The sequence below is a fragment of the Canis lupus genome, chromosome 8, assembly GCF_003254725.2.
Source record: "Canis lupus dingo isolate Sandy chromosome 8, ASM325472v2, whole genome shotgun sequence".
Lineage (NCBI taxonomy): Eukaryota > Metazoa > Chordata > Mammalia > Carnivora > Canidae > Canis > Canis lupus.
Genome location: NC_064250.1, coordinates 53,039,267 through 53,052,339, shown reverse-complemented (window position 1 = coordinate 53,052,339; position 13,073 = coordinate 53,039,267). Strand labels below are relative to the sequence as shown.

The window sequence follows — 13,073 nt, the reverse complement described above, 5'->3', positions numbered from 1 at the left end:
TACATTTCATTGGGCATAAATTTTACATTTTAAAATTAAAAATCCAAGTGGAGCTAATGATATGCCTGCTGAAGTCTTTAGGGGAAAGTGTACTAATATATATAATTTACTTTGTAAGGCATCCAAAAAATGAGTTGGGTTTTTGGACATACATAGGGATAGATAGATGGATTAACATCATAAAGCAAATGTAATGACATGTTAATAGCAGAATCTAGATGGTGAGTATGTAGGTGATCTCTGTAAATTTCTTTCAGATTTCCAGTATGCTCGAAAATGCTCGTAATGTTGGGGGGAAAAATTTTAACCAGATAAGGAAACTGGAGGGAACATTCTCCACTGAGGGCACAGTATGTATAAAAGTAATTTATGTGCCATTAAACTCCAATTTCTTTTGTTTGTCAGATAATGTGTGTAGAACAGTAAATGTATTTCTAAATATTGGATATAGTTTTAATTAATTTTGCCTTGTTTCTGCATCAAACTCTGTAACTAATTTTATCAGTTATAAGTTTAGACTGTCGTCACTGACCTCATCTTCTGCATTTGAGAATTACCAGAGTTGACAGTACCTCACAGAACCCGCCTTTTTTAAATACCTGCTGTTTGGAAAGTATCTGACCACCTTCAGTGCACTTTCACATTCACTCTCTTACTTGATAATAACAGCTACCCTGTGGGTATGAGACAATAAAGACCATCACTATTTATCCCCATTTTGCAAAATAAAAGACTAAAGCTTGGAAGGGCAGGGAAAAATAATATTCCCCAAACCACAAAATACAAGTAACGTTGCTGGAACTGTGCATATCCACAAGTCAGGTATGCTGATTTCTGGTTCAGCATGCCTTACACCTCCCCACTGTTCATCTGCCAGGATAAAATACACGTCTGGGACCAGTAAATCAAAAGTATGGTTTCTTTACCTGCCACAATAGCAGAAATTGCTAAACTCCATCTCTTCCAGGAAGTCTTTGCATATTTTGTTTGTCCCTTGTTAACATGCAGTCACATCTTGGAAGCAAACGTTCTTAAAATTCTTTGCCTTGGTACTCAATTTTCTTTTCAATTTTAAGAAATAAAGTGATTTCACAGAAATTAGATGTGGATGTCAAGACCCACCTGCCTGTAGACCAGTTAGTTGTAAGGGCATACAGAGAACAGTAAACTAGGCCTCACTTTTTTTCATGTTTTTTTTTTTTTTTTTCCCCTCACATCAGGGAGCAGCAAGAAAAAAATGTAAAGGGAATCTCAAGAGGAAGAGTTATCTTTGCTTATTCCTTCTATCTTCCTTTCCCCTTCAACTCATTCTTGGTATTATTGAAAAAGTCCTCCAATTAATCTAAAAATAAGATCATGAATTGACTATGACTTATGATTTGGTTAGGTCTAAAAAAAGAAAGCGGTAATCTGGAATGGCAAATTCTGTATGTTTCATAAAGTTCTTCACTTAAAAATTATTGTGAATGAGAATTGGTAAAGGTCTAGAAAGCTTTCTTTATTCAAGTTTTTCAATGAAGATGCGCCACCTGTTCTCAAATTTTATAGATGCATGCTTTTTTAAAGGAAATCTAATTTGAGTAGAATGGTGTTATATGAAGACAGAATTTGTTGTTGACAGTTCTTCTGGATTTTAGCTCAGATATAGTCACTGATGTCATCTGGCCATGTGAACTGGTAGTTTTATGTAACAAGCCTTATTTACCTTCATACTTCAAGAGACACATAGATACATTTACCTAAGTGGGTATCTGATTTGTAGAACTCTCTTAACGTACACAATTTAGAAATGGAGGACTCCTCTGATATTCTGAGAAATCCACACACCTCTGAGCACTGAGACCCTTTGAAGGATGTACATGAACAATATTACTTGCTGGCCTATTCTCTGCTTCTGTTCCGTTTGGTTTCAATAAGTGCCTGATACAGTTTGGATGAAAAGAGGGCCCTATGAAGCCGATACAGCTGTGCTGGATAGAGTCCCCACACGTAAAAAGGCAGACAGTCTATCCTTTTTATGATTTCACCCTTCCTCCCCTTGAAATTTGTTTACTCAGGTCCTCTTACCACCTTTCAGCCATTTGTCAAGAAAGTTTTGCAGTGGATCTCTTTCCAAATGAAATAGAATTGCATTTTTGAACCCAAATAAACTGCTTCATAACCTTGTTTATTTAACATCTGTATAGTGCCAAAAATGCACACACTTATTTTTAAAATAAAAATATAGCATCTCCTTTATTTATCATCTAAACCTGAAAACATATGATTTCAATAGCACTCTAAGAAAATGGTAGTTGTTATATGCTCAGAATAAAATAAACACGTGCATTTTTACAAAGAGAAGTATATCTACCAAATTTTAACCCACGGTTAAATCTGTTCCTTTAAGCTTTCTCTACAGGAGACTGGAAACTAACAACTGCAGTGAAGTCCCTTTCTAGTTCCTAATTGCTGCTACTTATGTTGTCATACTACATTCATTATTCAGTTTCCCTATAGTCTGAAACAGAGTAACAACCAAGGAAAAATATACTGTTGACCAGTACAAACTGCTCAACTACATGGCAGTTTGGTGTGTGTTGAAGATTTTGGAATAGTAAAATTGCCAGCTTAATTCTTTGCTTTCTTCAACAGATTGACAGCCAAACCTGCCTGTAGGTGCAAAAGCCATACATAGAGCCTAATGGACAGGATTTCTGAATTTCACTGTTGTTTCTACTGCTCGATCTTGCCTTAGTCTAGAGAAAATAAATGAAACCTCAAACTTTCACTTCTCATTTTTTTGAGCCAAGATTCGCTGGGTCAGTCAGAGAGTGGTAACTCTGCCTTTGTCTTTCCTCAGCCAACATTTATCAAAGCACCTCTTGTGGCCAGATAGCTATACTATCACAGAATGTTACAAAAAAGAAAAGCGTATGTTAGTATCCTAAGACTGAATCTCATACTTAACTTCCTCAAATCAAAAGAAGGAAAATCCTGAGCCCTTTTGTGCTCGTGTGTGCTTGGATGCACAGACCCTTCAGCACTGGCAAAGTGAAATTCTTCTTGCATTCATCTTGAAACTTCTCTTCCGTAAATAAGCCCATTGGGGACATATCCCCAAAGTTCTAGGTGCCAAAAGTTGATAGCTAGAGAGGGATTAGGAATTTACATAAAACAACTCTGGTGATTTACCATTAAAGTATTTATATAATAAAAACTGTTGGGGCTCTGGGTGGCTCAGTTGGTTAAGCGTCTGCCTTCAGCTCAAGTCATGATCTCGGGGTCCTCGGATCGAGCCCCACATCAAGCTCCCTGCTCAGTGGGGATCTGCTTCTCCCTCAACACCCCCTGCTCATCCTTTCTCTCTCTCTCTCTCTCTCTCAAATAAATGAAATCTTTAATAATAATTAAAAAAGAACACTGACATTTCTGCATCTTAACTGCTTGGATTCGTATCCCAGTTTTGCTACCACATGACTGACGAGATTTATTTACACTTTGATTCTCATTTACTTCATCTGTATAATGGGAATAACAGATCTATCTATATCATATGATGGTATAAGGATTAAGAAGTATATTCAAAATTGAGTTACAATTTTTGTGGTTCAGTCTTTCATTGTGCTGCTAAACAGAATTAGAAGTAATTGATCATTTGCTTTGCCACTGCTCTTAGTTCAGTGGAGGTTCAGTCCTTAAGCCTCTGAGATAAACTAGGTATTCACAATGTATTGGTTCTTTATTAAAGGGATTCTTAATTGTGAATTTTTCTTTATTTTCAATTTTCATATAAAATTTAGTATCTTGTAATATTTTCAAAAGAGAAATCGTGTTTAAACTCTTTTGTGAATGTCTCATTTAGTTCTACAAAATTGACCTAAGGAAATTAAAGACAGGTTAAGCACCTGTCATTTGCTGGTGCCATTACTGAATGCACTGGAGAAATGATTCCCTTGATTCTAACAGTGGGGACTTGTCTGTGCCCTGTAAAGCATTAAACTGTGTAAGGTAGAAACAATTAACCGACTTAAAAAATAAAAAGTTTCCCTGACTCTGCAGGAGGTATCTTGCCCTAGGAACTAACATGTTATATTGGTCCTTATGGCATTTAAAAACAAGTTCCTTATTTAGATTATTCATCTGCTAATGGTTCCATTTTTCTAGCACTTTCATTTTTTGGGGAAAAGTGAACTTGAAGTGACATGTAATGTGACCAGATTCTAATCATAGAACCTCAGACAATCTCATGTTATAAAAAAAAAAAAAAAGTGTGAATGTGCATACTCTTAAGTCTATATGCTAAAGTGGTGGGTTTAAGCACACTCACATGCATAGAGAAAGAGACAGCAACAGAAAATAAATATACTCCCTCAAATATCACTTAATCATGAAATTATGAGACATAAGATGCCTACAGTCCTGGACTCATTTTCTTTATTTCATCTTATTGTTGCAGATGCCTTAGAAATCTCAGCATCTGTATATGTAATTTCTTTAAAATAAGTACAATGAATTTTTTCTTTGTATAATTCTTACGTCTTTTGCATATGCAAATTTCTCCTCCCAGTAAAAGTTCCTAAAGAACAGGAAGTGTGCCATCTCTGTCTTGCAGAGTTTTCTGTGATATGTAGATATATATTTGATGTTACCTGGTTGACAAGGCTGTAAGGATGAAGGGAAAGGCTTGTGTACCAAAACTATTTCTGATATTGAGGAAGATACTTAAAAACAACACATAAAAGAAGTATAAAGTAAGCCAAACTAAAATGGATGACGAAAAACTTTAAAGATATTGATGAAGATCTAGGGGAAGGGGGAGGAGAGTAGAAAAATAACTGTACTTAAGAAAGTAGGAGCCAAAGACTTTTTTAAGATTCACTCAAAAATATATATATAGCCATTTCGAATATGCATCCAAAAACTATCAAATAGTCAAAATAAACTAGCATGTGAAAATATGCAAGAAAAAAATGTCTTCATGCAGTCACCTGGTTGATTTAAAATTTTAAACAAAAATATTTGCATAACATGCCCAATTTTATAGTAGGGAAAGAAATCAGTTGCTTATTTTAAGAACAAAACGATTTTAACATACTTCTCCCCAGTTCAGAGGGTCACTTCTGAATGTGAAAATTTATGGGATTAAAGAAAGGGAAATAAAGTTTCCAAACTACAAGTCTATTGGAATCATTGTTTATGAAGATTTTCTTTGATGCAAAAAATTTTGTTTTAAAATCACCATGGCATGGATTTGTATTTCATTGTTAAAAAGCCAGTACAATTCTTGAGGAAATCTATTAATTTTACTTTTGAAATGAATATAGCACATATGGTGGCTAAAACTACTTGCTGTCCTAAACCTACATGTTGGGGCTTATACTAAGAAACATGTCATTTTAGTGAATCTTTCCTACACATGAAAAAATTAAATGAAGCTATTTAAAATGCATGGGCATTTAAGTGAGCACATGCAAGGAAAAAGAAAAAAAAAAAAACAGAACAAAACCTAACAAGCATATAAATGTTAAGCAGAAGGAAGAAAATACTAAATTCTTTAAATGGAACTCGAAAGGAAGATTTTATGAACTTGAAGAAACTGCACATAGAACTCCCAGTTTCAAAAAGGTGAAGTTAGGGTGTTTCTGCTCTCTCAAAAATCACATTAGAAAAATAAGAATATGAAGAAAAAGAAACACTGATTTTATGCATTGACAACTAGAAGACATGTCCAACTCCCAAGTTGGAGAACTCTGAAAGAAAAATGGTAAAATGAATTCAAAACAGAGAAGGTAAAACCCAGGTGCCTGTCACAAGGATACCCATGGAAAGGAAATGTCATTCACCCTGCAGAATTTGAGAAACTTTTGAATTGGATGTACCATTTACTACAGAAGGAAAGGGTGGAAACGAGTATATTAAAAGTGTCTGCAAGGAGAAGTTAGACCTTCAACTCTCTGTCTCCATCCCTACCCCAACACAAACCCTGTGAGGATATATGTGTACTGGAGAAGCTCTGGATTGAGGGCAGACAACAGCAGTAGGGTGACATAGAGGATTTAAAATGGGAAAATTAAGTGTAAGTGGGTATACCAAATGATGGTAAAACCAGTTCCTAACCGTGTCTGGTTCCAGAAAAACTGAACTCCCTCTGGGGGAAAAAATCCTCATAGCCTCATAACTTGGAGCTGCCTCCTACAAAAACAAACAAACAAACAAAAAAAAAAAAAAAAAGCCAATTGACCAATTGATTAGCTTATGATTTAATTATGTATTTCTCAGGCATTGTTTTCAATAATTAAGGCATTTGTGCTATGTAATAACTAACAAATCCTGAACTCTCATGGCTTAACATAATAGAGGTTGATGTCTCACTCAAATGAAGTCCAATATGGCCAGTGGCTCTCCTCTCTCTTGTAGCTATGTCATCAGAAGTACGTGGTCTCCAGGGTCCTCATAGCAAGGACTGGAATGGAAGCAGGAACAAACACACAGGCTCTTAACTGACTCCGCTCATGAGTGAGACATGTCACTTGCACTCAGGACCATTCACATGGGAGACGTAGGGTAGCAACACATGGAGTATTGGGTGGCCACTAACTTTTCCACAACACTGTGCAAACTTATTCTCACAAGGCACTCCATGTTCTTCCTGTGCACCAGCCATAGGGTTTGTGGTTTACTTCATTGAATAATTATAATTCATTTGAAATTTAAAAACTAATATCTTTGTTGACTAAGAATATAAAGATGTGCTGGCCTTGTGACAGGACTGTCTAGTCTCATTGCTATGCTACCACTTCTAGTTCATATTGCCTTTAAACTAATTTTCAGATCTTTCCCCCTTAATGTTTATATTAGTGAGTATAAACCAGTGGCCAGCTAATCAAAGGCTATTCTTTTTTGTAATCAGTGGGATTTTTTGTCCCTGTTGCAAATATTTAATTTCAGATGTTTCTCCCAAGTTTTATGAGACCTTCTTCTTTTTTAACTAAAACAATTGTTGAAAACTCTTTTCTTCTTTATAATGGCAACAGGTGAAGATCTATAATATGTGCCATAGAAAAGTAACTGTGAATTCATCTATTTCTCAGTATTATTTTGTGCTTTATTTCTGATGTTCACTGAAGCAGGTTTGTAAATTAATATTAATATGCAGTGGTCTATAGGAAGTTTTATAGCATATCAATCGAAAGTAATTATCCAGGAAGAGAGAGTTTTTATATGTAAGTCAGTTTGGCAGATGCATCTCATTGAAAGGAAATAACTCTCCTGACTTAGAAAGATCTGTTTATCTTAGAAATACTATTATATCTGTTCTTTTTTGACTCTCTAAATCTATGCCTTGAATTGCTTCTAACCGTAGTACAAGTGATTTTTAGTACTTGGATTCTGAGAGTATTGATCAATTTTTTATAATGTTTGGTTTCCTTATGTTTTCTTTTTCAGAGTACCCGATTGGCCTTGGACCATCTGGAGTCTGTGCCTGAGAAACTGAGCTTACTAGAAGATTTCAAAGACTTCAGAGTGAGAAAAAGTTGGCTTGTCTCTTTCAGTATTCCTATTTGAGTGAGAACATTTGACATCTTCCTGATGTGCAAAGAAGATTGTAGGGAGGGAAGAAAGACCAAAAAAAAAAAAAAAGCATTGGGGACTCTTAATACTCCACCTTATCAGAGTTCATTGACGTTAAGTCAGTATCGAAAATATTGGAGCTTGTATATTACCACAATGGAGGAAAATAAAGATTTTTACCCTCACACAAGAAGCTCATTTGGCTTCCAAAAGCTTTAACTTTAATTTAGGAAAACATAAGACTTAAAACCAGTTACACATTACATTCACAATAGATAACGTTTTTGACAAGCAAACTTATGGACTATCTTCTTTTTTTCATTATAAATTTTCAGAGTGCTGTTTGTTTTAGAGATATGATAGTACACAGGTTATCTCTATGCTATGGTATTTGAATTCAGATCACAGAGTTATAGATTTTATATCCCATGCTGTTTATTGATAGAACTCTAACCACAAATCATTTCATTATCAAGGAAATTAATTACATGTGTGGGTTTACCTACTGTAACTTATTGAAGTTCTCATAGAAGAGACATGCAAAACAAATAATTCTGCCACCAGTCCTGCCAGACAAAGTTCAGACTGGAGAATACCTTGCATATCCCTTTAGGGACACATAATAATGAACAACTGTAGTGATTTATGATATCTTGGCCCCATATGGCTAAAGCTAGCAATGGCGAGAGTGTTCTTTGAAAACCATGAACCTCTTATTTCACATTGGCTTTAAAATATAACTTATGTTACAGTTAGGTTTTATTTAAATCTTATTTGAGAATCTAATGAGTAGGAAATACAATCTGATCATGCCATATTGATTATCAGAGGCACTGATATAATGTGGCTCTCAAGATCTACACTATCTTAAAATCACCTTTCATTAAGCATATTTTGATAGTTCAGTAACTAAACATTATTGAACAGGATCCAAGGTTAAGCTGACACATCCAGAAATCTAGGCTTTCACAAATAGAACAAACCAAGTGTTTCTAGTACATTTTGCTAAAGTTCCAATTTGATTATTTATTTGCAGTCTAAATCCCTACCAAAGGGTTACGAAACCAATGTCCAATGAGATGTGATTTTGACTCCCATTATTACCCAATGTGGATAGCAGGCAATATGTTATGCCCATATCCCTTCCACTTTTTTCTCTGTAGCTAACAGAAGTCATCTTGAGGGAAGGAAGGGCAGACAAGAGAAGGTGTTGGAAATAGGTGGCATTTGTCACTGAAAAACAGGTGTCTGTCTTATGCCAGCATAAAAAAGAAAAAATTTAACCTCCAGTGACAGCTCACTTTTTCTCCAGGATCCTGCACTGAACAGAATATTCATAAGTACAATTAAAAAGTTCTCTACTATTACCAAAAAGTTTTATAATTTTTTCATCATATAAGCTAGTGATTATCTACAAGTCTAGCTTATATATATACACACATATGGAGATGCCTATATAGTGAAGTTTTTAGGGAGAGTATTTTTCAAAGTTCATAATTGTACTTTCCAATGTTAATCATTAAAATTGAAACCTTTAGCTTTAAATGGCAACAAGTTCATAGCGAGTATTCTGCACAGTATTATGCAGTATTATGGAGCAGGCAGTAGCTATGTTCTAACCCTATATGACATTTTCAAATCCTCAGAGACACCCTACCCACCCTACATTATTCCCCCCGCCTCTGAAGAAACTGAAGCTTGGAGTATAAAAATTAGTTGGAACTGCGATCTAGTTCCTTGTATTAACTACAAAGCCCATTTTCTTTGCCTTAACTGCCTCTAACTTGAAACCCACTCTACATATACTCTGAAGTCATCTCTATGATTAAAAAGAGCTTATTTCATCAACTTAATGAAAACAACTAGACATGGCCTTAAATAAAAATGCATAAAGCCTTTAGATTATGAGATGTAGATTGTTTCTCAAACCTCTAAACTTTCTAAAAACCAAGATACTGTCAACAAGAGCCCAAAGACTAAGCTCTGATCTGAGCTTATGTACCAGGCAAAATTACTTAATATCTTAGGTACTTCCTCATCCCTAAAATGAGGGGCTTGAACAATATTATCTCTATGGTTCCTATTCATACTGGCATCACTAGCATCTATGTGAAGATATATTTCACATGTAAGTTTCTTGATAGTCCTATGTCTATGACTCAGTAAATATAAGCTATAGTAAATACAAATCTCATCCTATTTAGATAGTCGGTTTTTTTCTTTAAAAATGTCATAGGCCCTCTTGTTTTTTTTAACCTTATTTTGAAAGAAGTGGTTCAACTCTACAGTTCCATATTTAAACTTTACATATTTGGTATGGTAGAAGGGAAATAGCTTTGGGCTTCAAGCCCAATCTGTCACAAATTGCCTAGTCTTGGGCAAATCATTCTTAACTTCCCCAGGCTATAACTTTTTATATATAAAAATGAGAACTTTAGAATTCTAATACCTCTTCTAGCTTGAACATTCAATAAGTTCCTTAGGACTATTTGGGGAACTAAATCCCATAGATAATTTTTCTTACATATGCAAATCAGTTGCCCTCATTTTATTCTAATTTCTCCCTAATTCATAATAGAAATGTCTAAATAACTGAGTATCATGATTGCTATGTTCCATCCTCTCCCCAAAAAATGAAGGAAAGGAAGAAGGGAAGCGGAGGGTGGGGGGAAAGAAGAATGAATGAATGAATGAATGAATGAATGGCATTTTTCTTAATTTCTTTACAACTTGAAGCTCTTTATACTTTTGAGGGCAGATGAAGCATCCTTCAGTTTAAAAATCTACGTGATATATTGGTTAACAGGTAGAATGTTGCTTAAGAATTAATGATAAAAGAGGACTCTAGTTTTAAAGGTAACATTTAAAAATATTTTATTTGAGAGAGAGAGAGAGAGAGAGCACATGTGCATGCACACACATGTGCAAGCGAGGGGAGGGACAGAGGGAGAGAGAACCTGGAGCAGACTCTGCACTGACACAGAGTCCCAATCTCACAACCACAAGATCATGACCACAGCTTAAACCAAGAATCAGATGCTTAACTGAGCCACCCAGGTGCCCCAGTGACTTTTTCTTTTTTAAACAATATTTTGATGTCAGGCACTACAAGAGAGAGTGCACAAGATTCAAAACTGGCATGGTGTCATTAATGACCATCTGAGGACAACCCACTGTTATTTTAACCTTTTTCCCTTCTTCAAGTAAAGTGTCAGTCATTTCAGACTAGCATAAGGGTTTGTGAAAAGAAGGCAAATAACCAAAGTGGGACCCTGTTTTTATTTTTAAGGTAGCATGCAAAGTGAGCATTTCTTCTGTCTCCTTGGCGACTATGGTTCCCTCAGATCTCTCTAAACACCTGTAATTATCAATACTTTCTTATTTTCATTTCAGGTACTGTGTTTACTTTCATCTACCAGTTTTGACATTGTTTGTTTGTTTGTTTGTTTGTTTGTTTGTTTGTTTCAGGATTTCCGCAGTTCATCTGCAGAGAGAATTGATGGGAGATATTCTAAATACAGAGTTCACAGAGAGTCTCTACAGCAGCACCGAGATGACATCAAGTACAGAGTCAGAAGCTTCAAAGTAATGCCCTTTATATATACATTTTCAGTCTTTGAGCATTATCTGTGTTTATGACTAGAGCCTTCAAAGCTGTCCCTGCAGGATTCATGGAAGGGTGCTTATAAAAGAAAATATATTCCTTAATCTTCAGATCTGTGGGAGTAGAGAGTGCAATTTCCAGAGATTGTACCTATAACTTTTTACTTGGAAACTCTCTTTAATTTTAGACCATTATTGCTGAACATGTTGTCTCTTGGCATTGATGTCACTTAAGAAATCATGTGCCAGGAGACCCCTCGTCTCTTGGTTGGTCAGGGACTCGGCATAGGTGGTTGCCCTCCACTGTGTGTAAGTCTAGCTACTCAACGTGGAAAGGCTCCAGAAGGTCAAGTAACACATAATACTTTGTAACCTCTAGTCTTGGCATACATAATCATTCTTTTCCTCGGGATATGAACTCCATACAACTACTCCAGCTTATGGTTCATTAGTGTGGAATCAACTCAAGAGACTCAGAAAATTTGTCCATGTTAACAAAAAAGCCTACCATTCTCTAGCATCCCCAGGATCCACCTGGGGTGTGGGTGATTTTAAACCCATTTGGCCCTGAACAGTTAATTAGCTTAGAGCAGCATTTCTCAACCTTGGCATTAACATTTGGACCAGATAATTCTTTGTTGTGGAGGCTGTCTTACACATTATCAAACATTTAGCAGCATCCCTAGATTCTACTCACCAGATGCCAATGGTGTCCTGCATTGCAAGTTATGACATCAAAACATGTCTCCAGCCACTGCCAAACATTGCCTAGAAAACAAAATTGTACCCCCATTCGGAACGCTGATCTAGAAAGAATCCATCTATATATTTGAATGTACACTCCTAAGTCAAGGGGAAAAAAAGGTGAAGGTTCTTCTGTCTTTTTTATATTCTCACAGACTTCAATATGTATGAATATTACTTACACTGTATATATTCACTTATTACAGCCAAATGTAATTATTTCTAAGAAGCTCTTTCCCTCCTCTGAATGTAATTGGATGGAATGCTCAGTGAATATAAAGACAGTGTTCATTTCCATAAGGCTTTCCCTAGCATGCTTAAAATGAGCTCTCCCCTTTCCCCATCCCAAATAAAAACAACAGTTATACCACATTATTGATGCTCTTATTGTGCAAAGGGCATGCTCTGACTTTGTGCCTTTTTCCCTTTGTTTTTTATCATTTCGTATTCTTGACTATAACAATGACTGTGTTGCCTTATATAGCAGATCCTAATTTCACTAAGTCATCTTCTGACCTCCCAAATCAGGTCCTGTATATTCAAGCATTTCTCTACCACTTACAGGGGCTGCTGCTAACCTTCAACAGAAGTACGAGGGTCAGGCAGTCATAGCAAATAGTACTACCGACTCATTGCTGACCCGACCACATGAAGTTGCTGTTTGGAGGTGTCATGTTTTACATGCATTATGTCATTTAATTCTTGCAGCAACTCTGTCAGATTGGCACCATTATTTGTCCTCTTTTATATTGAAGGTTGTAGAGTAATGATTGAGCCAGGATTACAGCCTAAATCTGCCTGACTTCGGTCATCTGTGTCCTTGACTGCTAAGCTCCAATAGTGTAAATTTTTCATATACCTTAATTTTTCTAGAAATCACCAAATGTAGAAATCACCAAATCTGTATTTTTAACACTTGAAAATCCGTTGTCTCCAAAAATACGTAAACAATGCCTCTTAGTTCAACAGAAGTCTAGACGCAAATGAAACCTTTAAAACATTAGTTTTCACTATGGTTAGATTTGATACCACGTGACTCAGTACTATCTAGTGACACCCAGATTGCTTTAAATCAGTGTAATTTCCATAACAGCATATGGCAAAGCTATGAATGTTTAACATGTTCAGCAAGTAATCTTGTTGGAGTTCTCTTTAAAATTACATTTGCAGCT

The 13,073-nt window shown here is 35.8% G+C and overlaps 1 protein-coding gene and 1 long non-coding RNA gene across 22 annotated transcripts in view; one reads left to right on the top strand and one right to left on the bottom strand.

The window, feature by feature from the left end:
• The window catches only part of CEP128 (centrosomal protein 128), a 400,883-nt gene that overhangs the window by 369,605 nt on the left and 18,205 nt on the right, over nucleotides 1–13,073 (top strand). For 8 of the 16 annotated variants that reach the window (XM_049113364.1, XM_025442560.3, XM_025442566.3 and 5 more), the window contains 3 exons: nucleotides 258–362; nucleotides 7,429–7,506; nucleotides 11,023–11,139. In XM_049113364.1, the coding sequence (XP_048969321.1) occupies nucleotides 258–362; nucleotides 7,429–7,506; nucleotides 11,023–11,139 (300 nt within the window). Of the gene's footprint in view, nucleotides 1–257; nucleotides 363–7,428; nucleotides 7,507–11,022; nucleotides 11,140–13,073 lie in introns of those variants that run through there. The other 8 variants (XM_049113365.1, XM_025442571.3, XM_025442568.3 and 5 more) reach the window with 4 other exon arrangements.
• LOC112656967 (uncharacterized) overlaps nucleotides 1–13,073 on the bottom strand; it is a 58,819-nt gene that overhangs the window by 28,584 nt on the left and 17,162 nt on the right. For 3 of the 6 annotated variants that reach the window (XR_007412455.1, XR_003134764.3, XR_007412454.1), the window contains exon 2: nucleotides 11,855–11,925. The exons of the other annotated variants lie outside the window; for them this stretch is intronic. This is a non-coding gene — a long non-coding RNA (uncharacterized LOC112656967). The remainder of the gene's footprint in view (nucleotides 1–11,854; nucleotides 11,926–13,073) is intronic. 6 annotated transcript variants of the gene reach the window in all.